Source organism: Zootoca vivipara, chromosome 5 (assembly GCF_963506605.1).
Source record: "Zootoca vivipara chromosome 5, rZooViv1.1, whole genome shotgun sequence".
Classification (NCBI taxonomy): Eukaryota; Metazoa; Chordata; class Lepidosauria; order Squamata; family Lacertidae; genus Zootoca; species Zootoca vivipara.
The window spans coordinates 88,354,884-88,378,545 of record NC_083280.1 but is presented as its reverse complement, the minus strand read 5'-3'; the positions used below and the strand labels follow the sequence as shown (position 1 = coordinate 88,378,545).

General features: G+C 42.4%; 1 protein-coding gene across 3 annotated transcripts in view; it reads right to left on the bottom strand.

The window, feature by feature from the left end:
• The window catches only part of ERCC6 (ERCC excision repair 6, chromatin remodeling factor), a 51,302-nt gene that overhangs the window by 20,302 nt on the left and 7,338 nt on the right, over positions 1–23,662 (bottom strand). For 2 of the 3 annotated variants that reach the window (XR_004693885.2, XM_035137758.2), the window contains exons 5-11: positions 21,849–22,557; positions 14,472–14,600; positions 10,921–11,079; positions 9,311–9,446; positions 3,504–3,674; positions 3,146–3,322; positions 594–710 (exon numbers count right to left, since the gene is read on the bottom strand). Coding sequence is in view for 2 of the 3 variants with exons in the window: in XM_035137758.2 (XP_034993649.2) it covers positions 594–710; positions 3,146–3,322; positions 3,504–3,674; positions 9,311–9,446; positions 10,921–11,079; positions 14,472–14,600; positions 21,849–22,557 (1,598 nt within the window). In the remaining variant the exon portion in view is untranslated. The remainder of the gene's footprint in view (positions 1–593; positions 711–3,145; positions 3,323–3,503; positions 3,675–9,310; positions 9,447–10,920; positions 11,080–14,471; positions 14,601–21,848; positions 22,558–23,662) is intronic. The other variant, XM_035137760.2, reaches the window with a different exon arrangement.

The following is a 23,662-nucleotide window of genomic DNA, read 5'->3' as shown; positions in this document are numbered from 1 at the left end:
CATGATCTATGAACTGGCATAGGTGTTGCTTTTATCACAGGGATTAGCATCTCCGTGGAGACTTTCCCGGCCCCTGGGCTCATCATCTGTTAAAACTCACAACATGAGTCACAGCCACAACAAAGAATTTCCTCACCCTTGGTCCTCAAGGGGAAATCTTACTTAATTCTATATTGTGAGTTCTGCAGAGTTCTCCTGCTTGCTAATATCAGTCTGTGCTGCAACATAGTTATGCATACCATAATTTATTTCATGATCTTAAAGCAGCCAAATAAGCTTAGATCCCACAAGAAAATAAATATTGCAAAAAACAACAACACTTTCTCAGTAGAAGAAGAGGTCTGTTGCATGAATGGAACAGCAGCATTGGATACAACCCATATCTTTCACGAGGTCAGAATCCATTAAATTGGTGGACATTTTACTACTGAAGTGTGTCACGAGGAATCAACAGGAAAGCAAGTGGGGCAATGTACTATGGTTATCCTTGTGACTTCCCACCCTAGATACGCAGTGAGCTGCTCAAAGCATAACTTCACATGTAGCCTCTCTCAGGTAAGTTTTGGGGTGCAAAATATAGAGTCAAACTATACCTGCTCATTTTTATCTGGTAGTGACAGGCTCATTTTAACATCCGCCTTCATTCTCCGCAACAGATAGGGATTAATTGTGTCCCGTAAAATGCAAGCACACTTATATGCTGTTTTTACCTTTTGAAGGGGAAAAAAACACACCAATGCTAGTTTATTAATCATACTTGCTTTTCACATTCTACCCCAAACTTCTCACTAGGAGCTCAGCATAATATGCATGGGGCTTATTCCATTTTATCCTCTCGCAAAAACAAATGTGATGTGGGTGAGGCTCAAAGTATGCTGACCCAAAGGTTACCTGTTAGGTTTATGATTGACTAGAAATCTGAACCCTGGTTCTCCTGGTCTGTCCAACACTCCAAACACTGCACCACACTGAGGATAAAATACTTTGCTGGTTAGTGAAAACTTTGGGTAGGTTACCATGCTAATATTTTGCATACTTATTATGTCTGTGTCTACATTTAGGGACACAGGTGGCACTGTGGTCTAAACCACTGAGCCTAGGACAGGCATAGGCAACCTTGGCTCTCCAGATGTTTTGGAGTTACAACTCCCATGATCCCTGACCACTGGCCCTGTTAGCTAGGGATCATGGGAGTTGTAGTTCCAAAACATCTGGAGAGCCAAGGTTGCCTATGCCTGACCTAGGGATTGCCGATCAGAAGGTCGGCGGTGCGAATCTCCACGATGGGGTGAGCTCCCGTTGCTCGGTCCCAGCTCCTGCCAACCTGGCAGTTCGAAAGCATGTCAAATTGCAAGTACCTCCAGCGGGAAGGTAAACGGCATTTTTGTGCGCTGCATAGTCATGCTGGGCACATGACCTGGAAAAACTGTCTGCGGACAAATGTCGGCCAATAAAGCGACAACCCCAGAGTCGTCCACGACTGGACCTAACGGTCAGGGGTCCCTTTACCTTTATTTACATTTAAATCAAAGCAAACTCGTATGGGCACCAGTTGCATCTAAACCAGTGGTTCCCAACCTTTTTTTGGCCATGCCCCACCTAAGCATCTCTAAATCCTGATCCCCCCCGCCCCCCCTGACATATAATTCTTATTAAAGTGAACTCCTATTCATGTGGAGGAAGCCGAAAAGGCCATTAACTGTTAATAACTCATTCTTGAATTGCCCCCCTTAAAAATCAAATTGCGTCCCTGTGGGGCGTGTGCCTCACGCTGGGAACCACAAATCTAAACAACAAACCATTCTTCATTCACTTTAAAATTAGTTGGTGGAATTTATTTGAAAGGACATAAAAATAAAAACTACACAGAATTGCAGCAAACCCCACTTGAACATGTGCCATTCCCTCTGGCAGTGCAGCTGGGTGCCTATCAATCTGGAATCAAAACAGGGTCACCCAAAAATAAGGTGAAAGTTCTCCACGTTCAGGAGAAGCCCAAGGTAGGCCGAATTACACAAATTTGTGAGTTAAAAGTGAGGAGCATGGACATCCAGAAATCAACCAAAAATGCCCTGGCAGGAACACGTGAGTTTACAAAGAGAGACTGTGGGTGGGGAAGTGTCTAAAGAATTCTAAATCAGCAGACTGGGTGAGTCTACCAATCAAGTCTATAACTGTGAGCAATCTGAGAAACTGACTGAAGCTAAGTGAAGTTGAAAACCCATCTCCTGCCCTCGGAGGGAAAAAGAATATCAACTCCACAGGACGACTCTTTAAAATGGCTTGTCAAGTGACATGGACCTTGCTGTTAAGAGTACAAGTTCAGTGCTCCCTTGGGCAAAACCTCTGCCTGGAAGCACGTGAGTGATTGCTTGGATACTGGTCACTGCGCCTAAGACACCCTGCTATAGAATCTGCCTTTGTATATTGTGCTATCCAGTAATGCTCTCGCATTTCCTCATGTACTAAATGGTAGATGGCCATATGTGGTCAGTTTGGAATTAATAAGGCTCTTTATATCAACCTGCTCATTCATTTAGATCAACAGGCAAGGCCTCTTGTGGTTCTACCATCAGATGAAGTTTGTGGGACAGCAGTGTGGGACGGGGTCTTCTTGATGGTGGCACCATCTCTGCAACGCATCCTTCTGGGGTTCATCTGGCACAAACATCATTTACCTTTTCAGTAGCAAATGAAAATGTACCTGTTTGCCCAGCTCTTTGGCAGTGGGTGAGGTAAGACATTTGGTTACTATGTTATGACGGCTCACTGTTTTTTAGTGCCTATTAGCACTTTTGTTAATTTTTACCTGATTTTTGTATTTTGTATGCAATAGTTTCATTGTCTGTTATATGCAAACTCAGCCTTGGATTGTCTGATGAAAGGCATGATTAAGAATCTAGAAAATAATAGTAATAGATCTCCAGCTAATGAAAACATGCTAAGTTTTATTTAATAAGTTTTGAATTGCGGTTTTATTCTGCACAATTTTTATGATTCTCTTTGTTGTTTATGGTTTTATTCTTTTACTGTTAACTGTCCAGAAGATGATAGGACATTTAGTGACTGTGTTAGAACATGGCCTGGAACTGAGCTTTCGACGAGACCTGCACAAGGCACATTTTCTGAGAATTGCATCCTTTACCTGAACTGGAGAGGCATTGGAATAGCCACCCATGGTTATTGGAACAGAAAATTGCTCCATGAAGACAGGAAGTGTTCCCAGTTTTCCTGGAAATACGAAGTCAAAGAGGGACCACAACTCTTTTAAGTTGTTTTGCATAGGCGATCCAGACAAGATGATTCGATGAGGAGTGCGGAACTGTAAATGCAGGGAGAAGTGTATTCATGTCATAATAAAACACAGAAAAATGCAAATTCCACCAACAATTTACACATGACACAAAGTCTCTGAAACATGGCCTAAGCGTAAAGGAAGCGTTAAGACCAAGTTGATTACTAATTTAACCAATCGAAATACTTTTGTTTTTAAAGATTCTTACCTGTTTGCAAGCAACCGTGACTGCAGCATTTGGATTCCGAATTTTATGTCCCTCATCTAGAATGACATAATGCCAATCATAACCATGGATGTTATCTTGCAGCATGCGAATGTAAGAGTAGGAGGTTATCAGAATGCCACAACATGCTACAATTTCCTGAATCAGTTTTACCTGCAAAGAGAACAATACGTTGTCAATTACTGAAACTATGAGAGTCCATAAAGAAAGTACTGTTTTGGATAATCAATGTCCCAGGCTGCACTAACATGGCAACACTTGTCACAGGACTTAAGCATGCATTAAAATAAACACGTTTCATTTCAATATTGCAAGGGGAAAAGTAGCAAGTCCTGAAAAGCCAAATCTAGGACCAAACAATCCTTCATTTCAAGGTTTGAGTTACGGCATATTCAATTGCATCTCTTCCCCTTCCCTAAAAAAAAGCACGACCACTTTAAGTTAAGACACCCACTTTGGCTTCAGCATCATGTATGTAAGTAAGTAAGGATACTGGGCTGTCTCACATAGAGTTGAGCGAGTCACAACACGGCATTACAAAGCACTGAGAATGCACTATGACTATAGCAGAACAGCAAATTGAGAGCTTGCTGTGCTACATCAACTTGATTTGCTGCTGTGTTACTATCACCTCTTCATCCCCCTTACAACTCCTGAGGAACTAACAGCAATCCCTGCAAAGACTAGGACTTGAATTTTTTATTTTAAAAATGTCTTTTTAACAGAAAGAAAAAAACCATTTATTTTAAAAGGAGACTAACTTTCATGAATAGTTATTGAATTTGATACCACTGGAAAAGATCTCTAATGCCAAATGTCTATTTTTGTAAGGAATCATATTTCAAAAAGGAGGAAGGAAGTATGATCACTAGTTAATGAAATTAACAGATTCTGTTTGCCATGGAGGTAAAAACCAGACTCTCTTGCCCCTATGGTAAAATCTGATATTTTTAAGCCCCCACTGCAACTCACATTCATTGCATATATTTCCTAGCAATAGTCTACTGCAGAATACTATAGGCATCTCTACTCAAACACTTAAGACAAATCATCTCAGGCGATTTCAAATTAAAAGCTTGTAAAATATGTAACCTCTCCTAGATTTTGCAATTAATAGGGTATGTCTGCAATTAGCCTGACTTACAGAAGGCTGCTACCATGTTGTCATTAAAAGATGTTTTGTGAAAGTGCTCCTGTTATTATGGGGGCTCAGGAGACCAATCCCTCCTAGAGGGCAAACAGTGTAGTGGTAGAAAACAACAGCCATAAATCACACTGTCAGGCAGCGGAGAGAACAGGAGTAAAAACACAAGGCACATGAAGGCCATTCACTGTAGACACAGCACAGCAGAGTCCTACTCAGGATTTACTGAACCTGTAATTAATTAAAATTTCCTTCAAGCCAAATCTTTTATTAAACAAGGATTTGTGCTGACAATGAAGGAAACACACAGAAAGGCAATTCATCACCGACCACTTCCCCCAGTTCAGGTTAAGGTAATGTAAGCTTTGCCACACAAAGTCTGTTGAGTTCTGTAAAGGGAAAGGGATTTGCAGAGCTCAGAGGGACCCCATGGCCCACCCCGGCAGTACTCTCCGATAATTTATAAGCATATTCAATGTTGTGCTCTAAGGACGCGTCTGCTTCCGCATTTCATTTCATCGTTGCCCGTTTCTACCCAGGAACTGACCGAAAAACACATACCTTCCTCCTAACATCGCAGGCACCAGCTTTTAATATTTTCTTCTCTTAAAATTCAATTTCCACAACTACAGCCTTTTATAGCCATTTCAATCACTTCTGACACAGAAAAGCAGGATGGGATAAGACTAAGGATTATGAAGTAGCCAGAATCTGGGATGGAAAAATAGTCAGGTTTTCAGCTTCTATCGTCTGGTTAAATGAGGATGGCAGCTAAAATTGCAGGGGCGCGGGTGAACGTCAGAGCAATCCCATAACAGCTTTAACTTTTGTAATGAGACACATGGTTTTGTGGAAGAAGGGAAATGGTTTGGTGCCCTAATTCCCCCTCTACCTTACTGCATAAATGCTTTTTAGCAGGTGTGTTATTTTGAACTTGCTTCCACCACCACACCCCAAGATACAGGTATAAGGAAGAGATGCTAGGCTACCCAGCAATGACTGCAACAGCATATACTAAACTCTACCGAGTGAAAGGGTCAACATAGTAGGTGTGCTATTCTAAAATCTGTTTTGTCAAGAAAAATAAAGGGCTGAATAAATATTGCACACATTACTCTAACCTCAGCTCTGCTCTGTTTTAGAGAGAGGGCTACTGAGAGAAGAAACCGCTTAACTTTACATCGATATGCCTTCTGGCACCGAAATTGTGCCAGCCTTATGCCCTAACTTTGCACTTAATGAAGTTTCTGCAAAGGGATTTATGTGCTTCAGGAGCAGATACAAATGGTGCGAGAACAAAACAGAGGTCAAGGATTTCAAAGAGATGTGTGCTACTAAATGAGAAGTGCCACCCTACAGTGCCACAGTATCCTTTCTCCACTCTTCCTCAGACTTCCACCATAGTAACATCTCTTTTCTCAGCCCCCTACTACTGCTTAGCCTGACCTCTTCCGAGCTGTTCAGATAGTAAGCTCCCTTTGTAACTTTATGTCCATATTCTGCTGGTGCCCAGCTCAGGAGGGCACCATGCTCACAATCCTTTCTGCAGCTCAGGTTTTCCCAAACTTGGGTATCCAGTTCTTTTTGGACTACAGTTTCCATCACTTCTGATCATTGGTCCTGCTAGCTAGGGGTGATGGGAGTTGTAGTCCAAAAACGGCTGGAGATCCAAAGTTTGGGAAACCCTGCTATAGCTAAATAGAACATTGGCCCCTTTTGAAAGTGGGTGGGAAGGGGCTTCAGGTAATAATGAAAACAAACAGCTTTAAGCTCAGGAATCAACACATATGACATTTCGAGAACTGAATACTCACAAACAGCTAATGCTGCTGAATGATCAGAGAGAAGTCCTGCCCGTTTTAAGACCTAGTTGGGGTGGCTGCTGGGAGCAATGGCTTGGGTAAATAGGATTGGGTATATGCAGTGCTATTTTTCTAGAAAAAGAGGTGCTTGAATTCACCATGAACACCTACCTCATTCTCTAATAATAGCAATGGCACCCACCTGAAAGGTGCTGGAACCCATCTGAGAGGTGCCAGAACTGAGTTCCAGCTGAAAAAAGCAGGGGGAGCCAATGGGGGAGCCTTCCAGATTTTGTTGCACTCCGAGTCCCACCAGCATAATCAACAGTCAGGGAGTTATAGTCTAGCAATACCTGGAGCGTTACATCTTCCCCACCTCTGATTTCAGTGAAGCTAGTGGGCAACACCCTCCGTGGCCTTGAAAGCCTTGCAGGGTGCTCGTTTCTATGCTTGTGGCACATATTTACAAGTGTGTAAATAATATACTGGTGTGCGCTCATAAACAGAACATGGAATCTTTGTGCTGTCTACAACTTTCTCAACAGAATCCTGAGACGCTTCCCCTACCATAGTTCAGTAAATTCTCAGCTCTTGGGCATGCCAACAAACCGTGTCCTTTGAGCATTGGAGAATATTTACAGGGACTGGTGAACAGCCCCCTGCTCTCTTCAGAATTCAATTCTTTGGGTCCTATCCAAACTTCCACTTGCACAAAGGAATTCCCCCTACCGCCCCCGTGCACAATGCTCCAGAGGATCGGAGGACCCTACGGAGAAGATTTCGACGTCGCACGGGGAGAGAAATGGAAGGGAAGTCCGTTGTGCGAGTGGGACGATGTATACACGGCATTAGATACAACCCTTTGTAAATACATGAAAAAAACTCCCCTAAGGGAGTTCTGTGAATATTTGCAATGAATGCTCACAAAACCAAGATGGCATATGTTTAATTAAACCCCGTTCCCAGCCACTTCCTCCAGCTTCACAAACAACCCTCCCATTCCCCCATCCCTTACCACTGCAGAGGGATAACCAACAGCTGGAGGGAGCTTAGTCTGCCCTGTCATTTAACTCTAGAAGTGTTTGGGCTTAGAAGCATTGTTCCCCACTCCCCCCCCCAACAAAAAAGCCACAATTCCTGTGATCACTGCAGAAAATGTGATGCTTAAGTTCTGGAATTAGTTGGTTGGTCAGCTGGTTGACTAGCCCACCTGCCTGGTTTTCAGCTTGGCTCACTCCTGCTGCCAGCTAACCTTCTAACAGTACAGTTGTTTTGTTTAGTTCTAACTTGGAAAAGGGCAGTAGCGGTGGAGGAAAATTGCAGGTGAGAAGACGAGGGGTCCAGGCGTGTTTAAACACACAATAATCTTTGCAGAGGAGCCTTTGTGCATGTTTTGGTGCTTCCCGGATAAAAAGAGATCCTCGGAGGTGACAACACCAACTTAGCCAAACCTCAGAAAATTATCAGCACCATTTATCAGACTGATCCATTCATGTATATATTGCAACACGTCGCTCCAAGCTTCACCATGGGCTTAGTGCAGATGTGTGAGCTCCCGGAGTGGAGACTCCAGCCGCTTCGCTGCTGTGTATCATTTGCCCCAGGCTCATGTTTTCGATCTCTCCAGACTAATAAATAAGTTATTAGTCTAGGTAAATAATTATGATGTGCAATAGTATCATGGAAACACCACCGACGCTGATCACTATACGCGGCAATGATTCTCAATAACAGAGTGGAGCTTTTGCTCTTATAGCCCCTACTTTGTGGAATGCACTTCATCATGTTATCAGCCAGACGCCGACAGTTTTGTGCTTCTACCTGCTTCAAACTTTTATGCTTACCCGGGCATTTCCAGAAGGATGATATCAGCTACAAGAGCCATGCCACAGTGCAATTTTGTTGGACCTGTTTTTCAATATATTTTACGCTGCCCATGATTTTGCATCTTGCATGCCACTTTTGATATCTTTCTGGAACATGAAGTGGCCCATAACCGTTCTAGATAAATAAATAAGATGCTCAAGAGCCCAAGAGTTCACCCTGGCGTCTGCAATGTTGCCCCCAAACTCACAATATTAGCACTCAGGAGGTTGCACTGCTGGGCTTCCTAGGCAAGTAATCCCTGAAGACGGGAAGATTGTGGTGAAGTCTGCAAGGGGCATGGGAATGGTGAGATCATCTGCCAAGTCCAGCTGCACAGGGAAGGCCAGCCTAACTAATCACTAATCTAAGGGCTGAACTACAGAAAGCATGTACGCATGTGCAACAGAAGCAGCAGGGAGAGGGAGGGGAAAAAAACAGCAAGTATTTTTATTTTAGAAATAGAACCCCAGGCAGGACCCCCTGCTGCAAGAAGTTCCATAGGAAACTATTTGCCAGGGCACCCAACTCACAGACCTTGGTGCTGAATGAAAGCAGACATGGATATAAAAGTAGCAAACCTATAAGTATCTTTTAGAAGGTGGCCTTTCCGTATGACGGAACCTAAAGCGGAGGTGCTAAGCCCTCTGTGCTGTATTTGTCCTTAAATTCTTTGGGTGGAGGGAGGAGTGGTGGGGGTTTATAAAAATGGAGGACCTGATGGGCTGGGCTTTCACTGATGCTGAATCTCTGCACCATACAGCTCACTCCATGTCACACAGCAACAAAAACTCCCAAGGTGTTCCATAGGAGGGAAACATGCGTTCCATTTAACACTGCGAGGGAGGGAGAAAAGTTAAAACTTCAAGGGTCATCTTCAGTACTGGCAACAAAATTCTCACAACATCTTTGAAAGAAGTGCAAGCTGTTCCTGTTAAGAGTCAAGGTCTGAATTTGCAGCATCCTGAATGAGCAGGTACCTTTTTATTGGTGTAAGAGCCCGTGTCATGTAGAATTGCAACTCTAAACGGAGGCCACCAGGTATGAAACTCCTTCACCCACTGATGCATCACTGTGGTTGGGCACACAATCACTGTGGGACCCAGCCCTTGGAACCTAGAAGAGAACACAAGATGACAGCACCGTGAAATAAGCAGCATGCATTATGAGAGCTATCAGAACAACTGTATTCAAGTTAGAAATGAAGAGTTGGACTAGAGGACTCTACAATTCCATGATTTTATGAAATGGGTGCAAAACTATAAAATTAAATGGCAGTGTGATGCTGTAGAAGACAATGGAAAGGGGGATGCTAAGGAGTTGGAGTCATGAACAGGCACAGTGCTAAATGAAAGGTTTTGGGGAAGTTATACTAGCGTTCCCCTTCCAACCAATTAAACCAGTAAAAAACAGAAACACCAGAGGACTGTAGGTTAAATTTAGAGAACCAGGCTGATCCCAATTTTAAAATAATGCCTGCAAGGGGATGATTGTAGTAGCATATGAAGGGATGTAGCAGACAAAGTTACTAGGAATAATTACCAGCACAGAAAAAAATGCCACAAACTCAATCCAGTCTACCGTCTGTGCAACAATCATGAACAGAGGAAACTCAGTAAGGCATAACAGTCTGGAATAGCCTTGTGCATAGAAGGTAGGCTTCTACGTGCCTTCTACATGCCACACAGTCTGCAAGTCAAGGAATGCAAATCCAGGCAGGATCTTATCTCATTTAGACTAAGGCTTGGATACACTAAGCAACAGCCTTGGTTGTTCGCTTAGTTCTCCACACAGCAGCATAAGTAGCAGCCTTTGGGGGGCTGCTGGGAACCCCTTTTGTTGCAGCCAGGGGCACTTGAATCAGCAAGCGAATTTGCGAATGCCCATTAGGGCTTCCAGGGGCTGCAAAACATTTCCCCTCGACTGTTCTGATTGCTGGATTGATAACTACAGATACTTGAGGTTCCAGGGGAATGGGGTGGGAGGAGGAAGACAACAAGGAGACGGTTGTATAAAAAAAGAAAGTGAGAACTCCCCCTACTTGAACGTGGGTTGTCTGTGCTGACCCAAGGAAGGATCTTGCAAGGATGTTTCCTCGCTCGCTCTTGACTCTCACTTCCAACATCCCAAAGAAGACTGTGACTGCCCATGAAAGTAGCCCACTGGTCTCTTGCCAGAGCAAATATTTTAATGTAAAAATGTAATAAGTTGACCTAAAGGTATTACCCCCTAATTGAAAATTCCATACTGTGTAAACTATCAATATTAACATAATTGAATTGGTAAGCAATCCATTTGTGCTCTATAACCTTAAGACATAGTATTGACCCAAAATAACTGGCGAGGCTCATCTGCAAAATGAAGCATCAATGCCTGGAATTCATTAGGAGTGTTACATGTTTAATTTTTCCTGCCCTCCAGCTCCATTGTCTCGTAAAAAAATTTCCTTTGATGTCCCCCGCTAAAAGAATTAAAGGAATATTGTAATTGAAATGCCATTAATAATTCACGGGGCCCTCCTCCACGGCAATACATCCAATGAAATATTCATCGAGCTCCACAGACTGACAGTCTGCGGAAGAGCACTTGCCTGTAATTTGAACCACGCGTCCTGATCTTGCTGTAGCTCAGACCTGCCAAGAAAGCAATTATCTGGATGGTCTTGCCCAATCCCATCTCGTCTCCCAGAATTCCTCCCACCTGCTGGCAGTGCAATTCCCAGAGCCACCCAACACCTGTCTGCTGGTACCTGCAAGTAAAAGGGCAAAATCAGATGGCAAACAAGAGATCGCAACAGGACAAACACATGAATTAGTCATTCGGAACGCTCAGAAGCTAGTTACCAGAACATGCTGCAGCATGTGTTTTACATGAAGGCTGTATTTACAGCATCATGCATTTTTTATGCCTTTGGACGTTGGATGTGATGAACTTGCTCTTCGTGCAATGTTAAAAGTACATCTAATTAAACCGAGACGTGATAATTGGAGGGTGTTTTATTTCATTTTGTATAAACATTGCTAGAACGGCCCCTTCTGGTTCTTCAGAACAGTAAGTGCAATTGTTTTTGCAGCCCAACATATAGGAGGATTGTTAAATTGCAGTGGAACACGGTTCCATGCCCAGGAGCCCAACAGCTACTGCTGAAAAGGAACAAAAAACAAACAATGGCTGCAAACTAAGAAGAGGGAGGTTTTAAAAATAATAGTAATTCCTTTGCCAAGGAAAACTTATCAGGCTGTTCTTGCTAAATCACACAAGTTACAAATTGCAAAAAAACAGAATCATAGAATTGCCAAGTTGGAAGGGACCCCTGGGGTCATCTAGTCCAACCCCCAGCCATGCAGGAATATGCAGCTGTCCCATACAGAGATCAATCTTGCAACCTTGGTGTTATCAGCACCACATTCTAAACAGCTGAACTATCCAGGCTAATTGCTATATCTCCTTATTTGGAAGTAGGAAGATGGGTACAGTTCACCAGCAACTTCTATTTGCGTAGGGCAGCATTGAGATAAAAGATAGCTGTCAAACCTAGCTGAAAGGAGTTGGGAGCAGGGGAAGGGCTGTCCTTCAGGAATGAGTACAGCAAATACAAGCAATGATATAGGTTAGGGCAGATTAGGAGTACTGTACCAAAACAACGGCTGCAAACTGCCCACTTAGTAAGTTTAGGCTGGAGAATTAGGGGTGGTTTTCAACCAAAAATGTAAAATCCTGCCAAAACAGAAGTTTTGTGGGAAGAATCTCGTTTGTTCAGAGGAATAGTTGGATAAATGCGAGAAAGATGATTGTATACTGTAATTCCATCTCATGCCTCAACTGGATGGTCAGTGAGGTCAAAAAGAGATTACTGTCCCCCAAAAGCACTCCAATTGGGAGAAGGAACACATTTCCATCAGGTTAGATTAGCGAGTGATCCCTAGGGGTCTTCTGCCATCTGTAGTGTCTGGAGAACGTCTGGCTCACTTGCTAATCTATCCCCAGGGCTTTAGGCAGGTTGCACACGAGACATGATCTAAATTTTGGATTAAAAAAAATAATCTCTCTCTCTCTCACACACACCACCTTCTCTCATTTGAGGATGCTCACTCCTCATAAAAAGCTCACCCAATTCTTCAACTGAACTGAAAAGCCTATTGTTTATTTCAAACCATTGCCCCCTTTCTCACATTTACAGTTGGAAGGGTGCCTTTTGTAGATTCCACATCCCTCAACAAGCTATTTCTTAACATTTTCACTTCACTAGGCACAAGGATACAGAAGACCACTCTCCCCTTGATATTAATATTGCAAAAGAAAGCAGTTCTTCACATGGGGTGTGGGATGTACAACGCTGAGCAACCAGTGTGATTGCTAGAGGAGCAGGTAAGTGTGGCAGAGTCTTTTCTTTCCCTTCTGCAAGATGGCAATGTGAGTTCTTGCCGAGAGTGAACAAGGCACGGGAGTCCTTGCTCATTTCATTCTCTGCAACGTACCCTAACTGAGAAGCTAAACTCATGCAAGGGAGAGAAGAGCAGCAGCAAGCAGAGCATCATGGGAAGGGATATAGTCCATCTATCCTCACATACCAGATGGACTCCAACATTGAGCTCTGGGCCTGCCATTCTAGCCCTAGGTGCAGAGAAAAGCCTAAAAAAGAACAGAGCAAATTCCCCATTTTAAAAAAGACACCCAATAGGACCTACCAGAGTCACATAAACAAGTTTTGGCTTCTTCCTCGTGGTCTCTTGTAGCTCTCTATGACTTAAAAGTGCCTCTTAACTGCATAGAATTTAGCATATTTCATAGTCTTGTCAGAGAGACACAGTAGGTTGCAACTGGTATAGATCTTTATTCTATTATTACTTGATATACAAACAGAATGCTTGAGCGTTGGGAGGAGAAATGGGCGAGCCGCTTTCTACTCTCCCATTTCTAGCCTCTCTTTTCCAAATTTATTTTTGAAACTGCAAAGCATAGAAACTAAAATGGAGCTTTCAAGGACTCTTGAAAAAAGAGCCTCAGGACTGCCCTCATTCAACTTCAATGAAAACAAACCCTAGAAAAGGATAAAGTTTTCAGAAGATCTCCTGAGAAAAAATTAAGAGCCAGGAAAAAACTAACTGGGAGTTGATCAATCTGCATGGGGATTCACCGCTGCCATCTTTGCGCTCCAATGTGGTCAGAGGAGCCTCTAATGCTTAATGATGGCAACCTCCCTTTCCTGCTGGGGAGATCTCATCTTTTAAATTGCATGTCAGACAAATCATTCAACGCAATTGATCTTTTTAACCACTCAGGAAGTTTTGCCAGCTGACTCATGCTTGCAAGGGGATACCCTTCATTAGGGGCAGCTATCATACCAAAATTCATATTTTAGTTGCCCGGCTTGGTTGAATTCTCTTTGGGTTTCTCTAATCATAGATCCATTTTTAGATTATGGTTACAGCAGCATAACACACCCTCAAGTCCACCAGCAGTTGGTGAGGAACCTGTTAACCAAGCTGTGAGTTCCAGGGAAGCGATAAAGATTGCTCAAGACCACCATGCTCAATGAGGTGTTACAGCCAGGCAGCTCACGAGCTACGCTGCTTGAATCATTTGCTAAAGGACTAAATGGAAAGACTAGTGGAGTGAATGGAGTGATCTCTCTGCTTTACACACTGACTATGCTTGTGTAGAATGGACAGATGTCCTATGCAGTTTTGGCAGCTACAACACAACACAAACATATAACTGCAATGGAATTCAAGTTCTTCAGTTGGCTGCAGAATGCCATAATACACTTTAGCTACTCGGTTTACTTTTCCAGTTTGTACTGATACATTAGCAAACCACTTACAGTGGAACCTCGGTTTACGAATACCTCGGTTTATGAATTTTCGGTTTACGAACGCCGCGGACCCATCTGGAACGGATTAATTCACTTTCCATTACTTTCAATGGGAAAGTTCACTTCAGTTTATGAACGCTTCAGTTTAAGTACTCCGCGGACCGTCTGGAACAGATTAATCCACTTTCCATTACTTTCAATGGGAAAGTTCGCTTCAGTTTATGAATGCTTCAGTTTATGAACAGACTTCCGGAACCAATTGTGTTCATAAACCGAGGTACCACTGTATAGCAATGAATTGTTGTTCGCTACTTTAATATACATACTTGAAAAGTTTTTTGAAAAGGAAACCTGGAACTCTAAAACCCTCAGCAAATTCAGCATCGCTATCATCTGAATCTTCCCCAGTCTTCTGCCGCTCCTCTCTGTCTTTCAGTTGTTGCTTGTGCCACCTCCTGAAATTACAAGAAGAATCACCATTTAATCGCCAGCGTTAGCTTAGGCAGCTAGGAGATGTTGACATTAGAAACCTGGGCTCAAATTCCAGCTGAGCTTAAGTGCTTATGCCTTGGGCAAGGTAAAGCACTCTCTGGCTGGCTTTCCTACAGGAGGGATATAAAGAAGTGAGAATGACTGTAAGGCACTCTACAAAGTAGTGGTCTACAAATTGCAGGCTTCCTGTGGGCATCTGGTTGGCCACTGCGAGAACAGCATGCTGCACTAGACGGGCCTTTGGCTGAATTCAGCAGGTTTATGTGTTTAAATTGAGAAACATAAGAAAAAATGGGTGGTTGGGGGAAAGAGGGAGAGCTTTTTTTATAGTATCTGGATACAAAATATGTTTGCGAGACATTTAACACAGTTAACTGAATCACTAAACCCAACAAAAGTTCGAGGCAAATTAAATGTCGGCATAATTTATCAATCTATTGCGCACACTGCTATACAGCCTTTAGAAGACATTTGTTATGGGGAAAATAGCCAAATAGGATCATTCTGTACAACAGGATGACAACATGCTACAGCATGGGAGAGTGTGGTGATGATTTAAGATGGCAGTGCAAATCCAACTTCAATGGGAGGTGATCAATCCATTGTACAGTTCAGTCCCATCCTTACCAAAACTTTCTGTGTCCTGCATACTTTCCCCAGCTGGAGCCTGCACCCAGTAGAAAAAGGTGGGTGGAAGGAAGAGTGGGAGACACTTACTTCAAACTAACACTATTTCACTATACAGAAGGGAATTTCTCAGGGAGCACCACCACGAACATGGCATGTCATTTCCCTCCAATATATATTCCCTCCAGATTAGAAACAGAAATTCACCTGCAGCAACCAGATTCAGAAGAGTTGAAAGCAGCTTATGAGCTTTTGCTTTTTTCCTTTTTTTTGCTACACCCCACCATTTGGTAAAACATTATTTTTAAATGTTTTGGAAAACAATTCAAAAGCTTGTGATATTTGTTTGCCAGAGTTAAAGTCAGGAATGTGTAAACAACCTGATCAGCAATCCTTCTTTCAGATGAGCTTCAGCTTGTCTGAAGACAGATACATTTAATATGACTTTCCCAAGCAAAATAAAAATAAACCATTTGCAAAATGTTGACAGAAGTTCCAGTCTCTGCTACAGCAGACAGGGGTTCAGACATTGTCAAATACCCTAAACTCTAGCCTAGAGATGGGAAATTCATGGCCTTCAGTATGTTAAAATATAAAGCTCATCATTTCCCATATTGGCCATGCTGATTGGGGCTGATTGGAGTTGTAGTCCAACGACGTATGGGAGACCAGATGTTCCTGTTCTAGTTAAGACAAGCATGGTCAAGAGAGAATAAAGTTGCTCCAAAAGACTCTGCCAAAGAGTGATTCAAATTCATTTACTAAGAGGAAAATGGGTACTATGTTTGTGTATGAGCTGAGTTTTAATGTTGGTGGTAAGGTAAGGAGTACCCTGGTTGCAACAAAACTGGCCTCTCTCCTGTATTCTCCCGGAACTTTTAAACAATATAATCATAGAACTGCAGAGTTGGGAGGAAGGTACCACGAGAGTCATCAAGTCCAAACCCCTGCAATGCAATCTTTGTGCCCAACATGAGACTTGAACCCATGCCCCTGAGAGGAAGAGTCTCATGTTCTACCGACTGAGCTATCCAAATGCTTGGGAAAGGGCTAAAGATCTGTGGTAGCAGACATGCTTGTGTGCAGAACATCCCTGATTCAAGCCCGAGTGTTGCCAGGTAGGACTGGGAAAGATTCCTCGAGTGCCACTGCCGGCAAGTAATGACAATGCTGAGCTAGACACACCCACAGTCAGACTTGGTTTAAGACAGCCTCCTATGCGTTCCCCCTTGCTAGGTTTTAGTTCTGTTTATGGATTCCATACTGCTTTTTAAGGATTTTATGCTGGTTCTATGGTAACTGTTGTGCCAGCGCTGCTTCTGAATTTATTTAGCTGAGTGTTGATTGTATAAACGTTTAACTGATTTTAATTTGTCAGTTGGTATGTAAAATGCCGAAGAGCAAGAAATAATATTTCACACATTTCGCATGGCCAGCTAAAGGTATCATTCATGAAGCTGGCAACCATTTTACCACCAACTGCGACAGATTACCTGTGTGCCCAATGTCTGAATGAAATCCGCCAAGCAAACAGAAAAGGTGAAGGAGCATTTAGCAAACAATACTCAAGTGTCATACAGCCACAACAAAGAGCCATCAATACCAACAAATAAAGAGGTAAAGGATAAATAGTGAATATTGCTGCTATTTCCAGGTTTTGCGATGACAATAAAGTCACTGAGAAAACAATTGATACATCAACTAAAACCCAATGGAAGCATATTAAAGTGCGCAATTAAAAGCTCTGATTTATTACTTGTTAGAAAACTATTTTATTTTGTGCAAGAGATGCAAGCAGGATTAGTGAATCATTTATGTTTTTACAAGGATTTTGAGTGCTTCCAAATGTCTACTTCCTCTAGCAAATCGACCATAGTGCATTTGCAGGAGACTGGAATACTGATAGGCTGTCATGCTAGACACCCATAAGCTAAACATCAACAGCAGCTAACAGAATGGGGAGTGCTGCTGGTCCAAACGTATTGGCAAAATCACATAGGTTGATACCACTGTGAAGCAAGGCTATTATTTAAACTAGTTACGGAGCCACCAAACCGCTGTGATGAGAGCTATCTCCTTTTGTGAAGTATTCATCTTAATCCGTTATCACCTGCTGAAGGGCTTTCACATCACCCTACAGCAGTGGTGAACTTTCCTCCAGCCTAACTGGTCCTGTTAGCTAGGGATGATGTGAGTTGTAGTCCCAAAACATCTGGAGGGCCAAGTTTGGCCATGACTGCTCTAGGGAACATACACCAGAGGTGTGCATGGTCACCCACATGCACACAGAATTCTCTCAGCAATTAATCTTGAAGAAAACACTTTAGTTTTTCTTTCCAAGTCTAACTGCCAGATTACTTTCCCCTGCTGCACTCTCAAGAAAGGATGCCCTATGACTTGTTCTCCAGTTTCCTGATACGTTTGAACCAAGTGAGTTTGTTGTTAAGAAATTGTAAGCATTGGTTTAAAATGCTTAGATTTGGATTTAATTTTAACCAGGCCGTGTCTACAAATGGAAACCTACAATATTAAGAATTAAAATGATAATTGATCATAAATGCAGGAGAGCTGGGCTGAAGTCCCCTTTGGACAATAATGCATCACTTTGAGAATAACAGGCCTCCTTCGGTCCAATAATCCTTACTGGATCTTTGCCTTATTCCTGCCCTCCTCGCTGTGATTCCGTATCCTTTTAATTAATGCAGGATGGAATTTAGACAGAGTTCATTTTCCATTTATTGCATTCTCTTGCTAGAAAATGTGATGCCTGAAAGTGGACAAAAGTTGAAAAGGGGTTTCATGAATCCTGAAGTCAATGCAACATAAAACCTATAGGTTGTCTTATTAATGCCTGGGTAATTGGAGTTCATCCATCTTTAAATATGGGCTTCTGAAAACATTTTATTTATTTATTTATTATTACATTTATAACATGCCCTTCCTCCAAGGAGCTCAAGATGACTTACACAGTTCTCCCCCCTCCCTATTTGAACAAAAGTGCAGCCAGGCACTTCAAACATGCAGCTCACAACAGATCACAATCTGATTTTTCCAAACATATTCAGGAACCAAGCTGGGTATTTAATATAGTTTGTGTTTCTGAAGCATAATATATTTTCCATTTCAGACAGCCAAGAATCCCTTAATGATCATTCTCATTTTGTAAATTGAGACAATGAGTTACTCTTCCGATCGGGCTTTTTATGAGTTGTGTGGGGGTCGCTCTAATCGCTGCCTCTGCGGCAGATTAAACATATGCCATTAGAGCTACAAGTCTCAGTGAGCAGAGCCAGGATGATGCTGGAGATTAGGCATCTGCACCAAAATCATGGATTTTCCTTATCAGTGAACTGTCTTTCCCTGTTTCATCAGATAACGGGCCACGCCACAAGGAGCTCCTTACTCTGACCAGCTGGAGGCAGGACCTGTTTTAATTTGGATATAATTTGCCCAAGAGGCTGGGCTAGAATAAGGCACCTCTCTTCCTAATGAAACTAGTGGAGGAAAAATGTGGTCCTCCAAGGTGGAAGTTGGAATCCAGCCCCACCAGCCATTCACAGGTAGAGAAACACTCTCTCTTCTCGGTGGCACTTGGTGGTCCAAACAGTGGGACAAATCAAAGTAGCTCCCCACACATATAAGGGGGTGGGGTTGATGTACCATTTGGATTCATGGCTAAATAATTTATTTTTCCTCCAAGCATCTCAAGGTGTTCTCCCTGCTCTTCAGTTAATCCCCACAACAACCCTGGGAGGTAAGTTTGGGCTGGGAGGCAGTGACTGGTCCAAGGTCACTCAAAGAACTTCATGGCTGGGTAGAGATTTGAACCGTGGTCTCCCAGGCCCTAGTCTGACACTCTAACCAGTAGACCACACACTGTGGCAAGAGGATGGATCAGCAGAACAACAACTGCAACAAATTCCAAGCAAAGGGGTGGAAAAACCACTGGCCCCCAGGCACTTTCTCATCTGTTTCACAGCAAACCCCAAACTCCCCCCCCCCACTGCAATTAGACTTGAACAAATTGGGTGGTTTTTATCAAAAATCAACTGGAGCATTGGGAAACCTTTGGAGGGACATGCATTCCCCAGACATGGACAAACCCGTGCCACAATTTGGATGGAAATATTAGGCTTGAAGAAACAGCTTTTGCATCTGGCTGCACCCTCCACGGATATGAACCCCCAGGAAATTTAAAAAGTTTCCCTATGCCTGATGTAAGCCACAGTTTATCTTATTTTAATTTTCACCCACCATGATCTAAAAGCAACACATCTTACATACGTAATAACAAAGTTACGCTCGCATATGATAAATAAGCATGCCTACTGAAATCATTGGGACGGGTCCAGATTTGGCCTTCTGCAAAGCGGAAAGGCTCGCTTTGTTTGCAGAAGAGACAGAGATCCAGCAGAGGCTTCTGCTGGAGGAAAGAGGGACGCCATTTTTGCTAATTCCTCTTCAGACTCCAACATCACTTCCCATATCATTTGGAACAGTCCCCCAACCTTCTGGGGCTTTTCAGGGGGTATTAGGGGTGGAATCAACCCATGGTCTCAACTGCTGTTACTAGGCGTTTTGGTTAATGCTGCTTTTATGTTTTACTTGTCCAATCTACTGCTATTATGATCTTGTTCTTACAACGTCTGTTTCATTATACTGGAATTGCCAATGGTTTTACTGGCAGCCATTTTGGAAATTTTTGCACACAATAAAGTGGGTTATGAATATTAGAAATGTTTTTTTAAAAAAACCTGCAGTACTTAAGGCAATGGCATTCAAACCAATCTAATATGCAGCCTCCAATTTCCTATCCACACTTGGGCATACTAAGAGAAGTAAACTGCCTCCCTCGCTCTCACACCTTTCTTCCTAAAATGAGGGCCCCCTCTCCCTCGGAACAATCTGCCACAGAAAAATGACAAGGCAGAACTACTACAGAGTCCCCCTCTTTGCATGTTCTCCCTCTGGAACCACAAACTTTTAATTGGCCTTGTGCTTCAGATGTTCAGAGGAGAATCACAGCTGGCTCACTGTCAAGCTTTACAAGCATAATATTTTCACCTCGATGCAGGACCATCTCCCAGATACAATCTTGAAAGCTTCGCTGTGGAAAGAAAACTCATTTTCTGCCTTTTGAAGTACGTGGGACTCCCCACACAGCAAAATGCTCAATCGAGCAATCCAGGAGGACTGCATCCGTCATTTGGGGGTGAAACTTGCCAGACACTCATTCAGTTGTTTTTATCAACAACTATAACTGACAAGGAATAAGATGCAAGTGTAAGCAAATGCCATTCCTTTAGCAAATTCACTCCACTTTATCTCCTAGCAGCATTTCCCACAGTACAGATCACCTGGGGAATGCAAGTACAAGAACGTCAATGTGGGCAGCTGCAGTTTAACAGCTACAATAACTAGAGCTATGAAATTTTAGGAGATATGATGTTTTGGTGGCAATTACAATTATTGATATTTCTAAAATTCATTTAGGCTTTTATTGTAACTTAAGCAACTGCAGGAAATGTATGACTTTAGCAGGGATAAATTGTTACGATCTTAACGTTATTAAAAAAACTTGTCTGGATGGATTTAAATTGTGAATCATATTAAAACTTTCAATCAAAATAAATTACTCTTGATGAAAACTCTGAATTAAAAATGATTTAATATTGAGCTAAGTCAATGGAAAAAAGTTGAGCTTCATTCAATAAAATAGCAAATATTTTACAGATTAATACATTTATTAATTCTTTAGTCCATCTCTCAGAAAGGTTATTATTTCTCCAGCCAAAAGGAATCAGTTTGATTCTTCTCATCGGGGGCCTAGATTAGGAGAACATGATTTTTCTTTTAAATAGTTTCAAAGGTCTCACAATTCTGCCTTCTACCAGCCCAAGAATGGGTCAATTTTGGAATAAAAATTATTCTGTGACAAGGTAGATTAATTATCAAAACAACAACATGTGGTTTATTTTAAATTAAGTCTTTTGATTTTTTAAAAAAACAAGTGCATTCACTTTCACTTTTCTAAAAGCCTAATCCTTTGAGTAAGCACAACTTATCCAGCACAACAGACTTCATGCCATTTCTGAGTGGTGTGGCATCACAATCACCTAATAGTGGAGCTGCACAACTAACACGGGCTGCAAATCACTACAAACACTTATGCTAGGACTTTTTGAAGCAATCAATCAAAGGAATAGATAGAAGCAGCAAAAGGGCAGAACAGCCTTTACCCTGTTTGAAGATGAAATTCTGCCCATTGGGTACTGTACTTTGAACCATCATATTTAATGATATATGTTTACTTATAGAGTACCCTGTTAGTCATTCATACATTACAATATCCATGCCTTTTTTTGCACTGACTGGGCATATACATCTAATTATTTCATTGGGATAAAAAGAGCTCTCCAAGGAAAAAATGAAACCATAACATATTCTGATTTTTAGGATCTTCTGTTCCCCAGCTGTTAGTTCTAAAATATAGGAGGCATACAAGTCTAGTTTTTGTATGTATTAAAAAAACTGGAATTACCACGAGAAATATTTGGGTGGGTGTTGTTGTTTTTTTTACTAACCTTAACCTTTGTTTATAGTAGTCTTCATCGCCATCATCTCTACATTGTTTAATTCTCCTTTTCCCAGCAATATCATCCTCCTCTTCATCAGAGCTTGGGAAAAAGTCATCATCCCCAAAATCTTCTTGAAATTCGCGTGTTAATGAAAATTTCTTTCTCCTTGGCAAAGGTTTCACTTCATAATCGTCACCATCATCTTCTTGAAAAAAATCATCTTCCCCATCCAGACTACCAAGCTCTTCCTCATCAGGCCTGTATTCCGACTCCTCACTGTTCTCCTGTTGCTCCTCTCCCTGTATCTCATTGCCCTTAGGAAGTCTGGCCTTGGCCTGAATCTTAAGAACGTGGTTCTGAAGCTTTCTCATGTGCTTCTTCAAACGGCTGTCTGTTTTGGGCCGGCTTTTACTCTCGCTTCCTTTGCCTTTTACAGGACATACTGGAGTTTTGACCAAATTCTTCTGCGAGGGAGCTTTCTTCTTGGTCCCCTTACGAACTGAAGGCCTCTTCCTTTCAAATGAGAGTTTTGCTTGATCCGCCAAGTATTTTTCAAAACCAGCTTCTTCATCTAACATTATCCGACGGGGCTTCTTCTCTTGGCTCTGGAGTATCTTTGTTCCAAATGGAGTCATCTGACCAGTTCGGATGAGGTTCTCCCATTCAGTTTCCTGGGCTGGCATAAGCATGCTCCCAAGTGATGAGGGACCAGGTTCTATGAAACACAAACCCCCCAAAGATTAAAAAGATCTATACATGACTCCCCCCCCCACAACAGATTTGTTCTATCCTTGTGCTTTATAGGAGGAACACAGGGCAGAGAGGTGGGGAAAATATAAATGTAAAGAGAGTAAGCCAATGCACAAAATGGCCAGAAACCAACATAGAGACTTGACAAAAGGGGTGGGGGCGGGAGAAAGAAAGAGAATGGAGAAAAAATAGCAATAGATGCAGACAGACGGGTGGCTCTTACAGATGCTTAAATGAAAGAAGTTATAGGACTGAAAGTGGGAGAAGACAGACATCTAGGAGTCATCGTTGTAAAAGTGGTACCAGAAGCCAAATAATCTATTTGGAGCACATGGTGAGACAGCACACATAGAACATGGGTAGGCAAACTAAGGCCCGGGGGCCGGATCCAGGAATCAGCGTGTTTTTATATGAGTAGAATGTGTCCTTTTATTTAAAATGCATCTCTGGGTTATTTGTGGAGCCTGCCTGGTGTTTTTACATGAGTAGAATGTGTCCTTTTATTTAAAATGCATCTCTGGGTTATTTCGTTCTTTCTTTTTCTTTCAAAATATAGTCCGCCCCCCCCAAACAAGGTCTGAGGGACAGTGGACCTGCCCCCTGCTGAAAAAGTTTGCTTACCCCTGGCATAGAAGAAACAGAAGACCAATACATTTTCTTTGGGGTCAGTTCCTGAAGTTGGGGTCAGCTCCCTCCCACTGAGGGAGACCACCCACAGATCTGGGTGCATTGCCATCAATATGCTGATAACAAGCAGAAATACTGGTATTTCTGTTTTTTTGTCTAATACCAAGGAAGCTGCTGGGACCCTAAATTCTGGGGGAATAATTGGCTAGATGAGGGTCAATTAATTGAAGTATAATCCAGAAAAGGCAGAAGTACTCATGGCCAGGAGAGAAATGGACTCTGTTAGAAGGATTCAAAAAGTTTTGAATGCGCTAGTATGCCCCTTGAAGAAATAGGCTTACAGTCTGGGGGGTGTTCGTGGATTTGACTTTGGATTTGTATGCCCTGGCTGTGGCTAGGAGCACTTTTGCCCAACTTATGCTGGTGTACAAGATGCACATGTT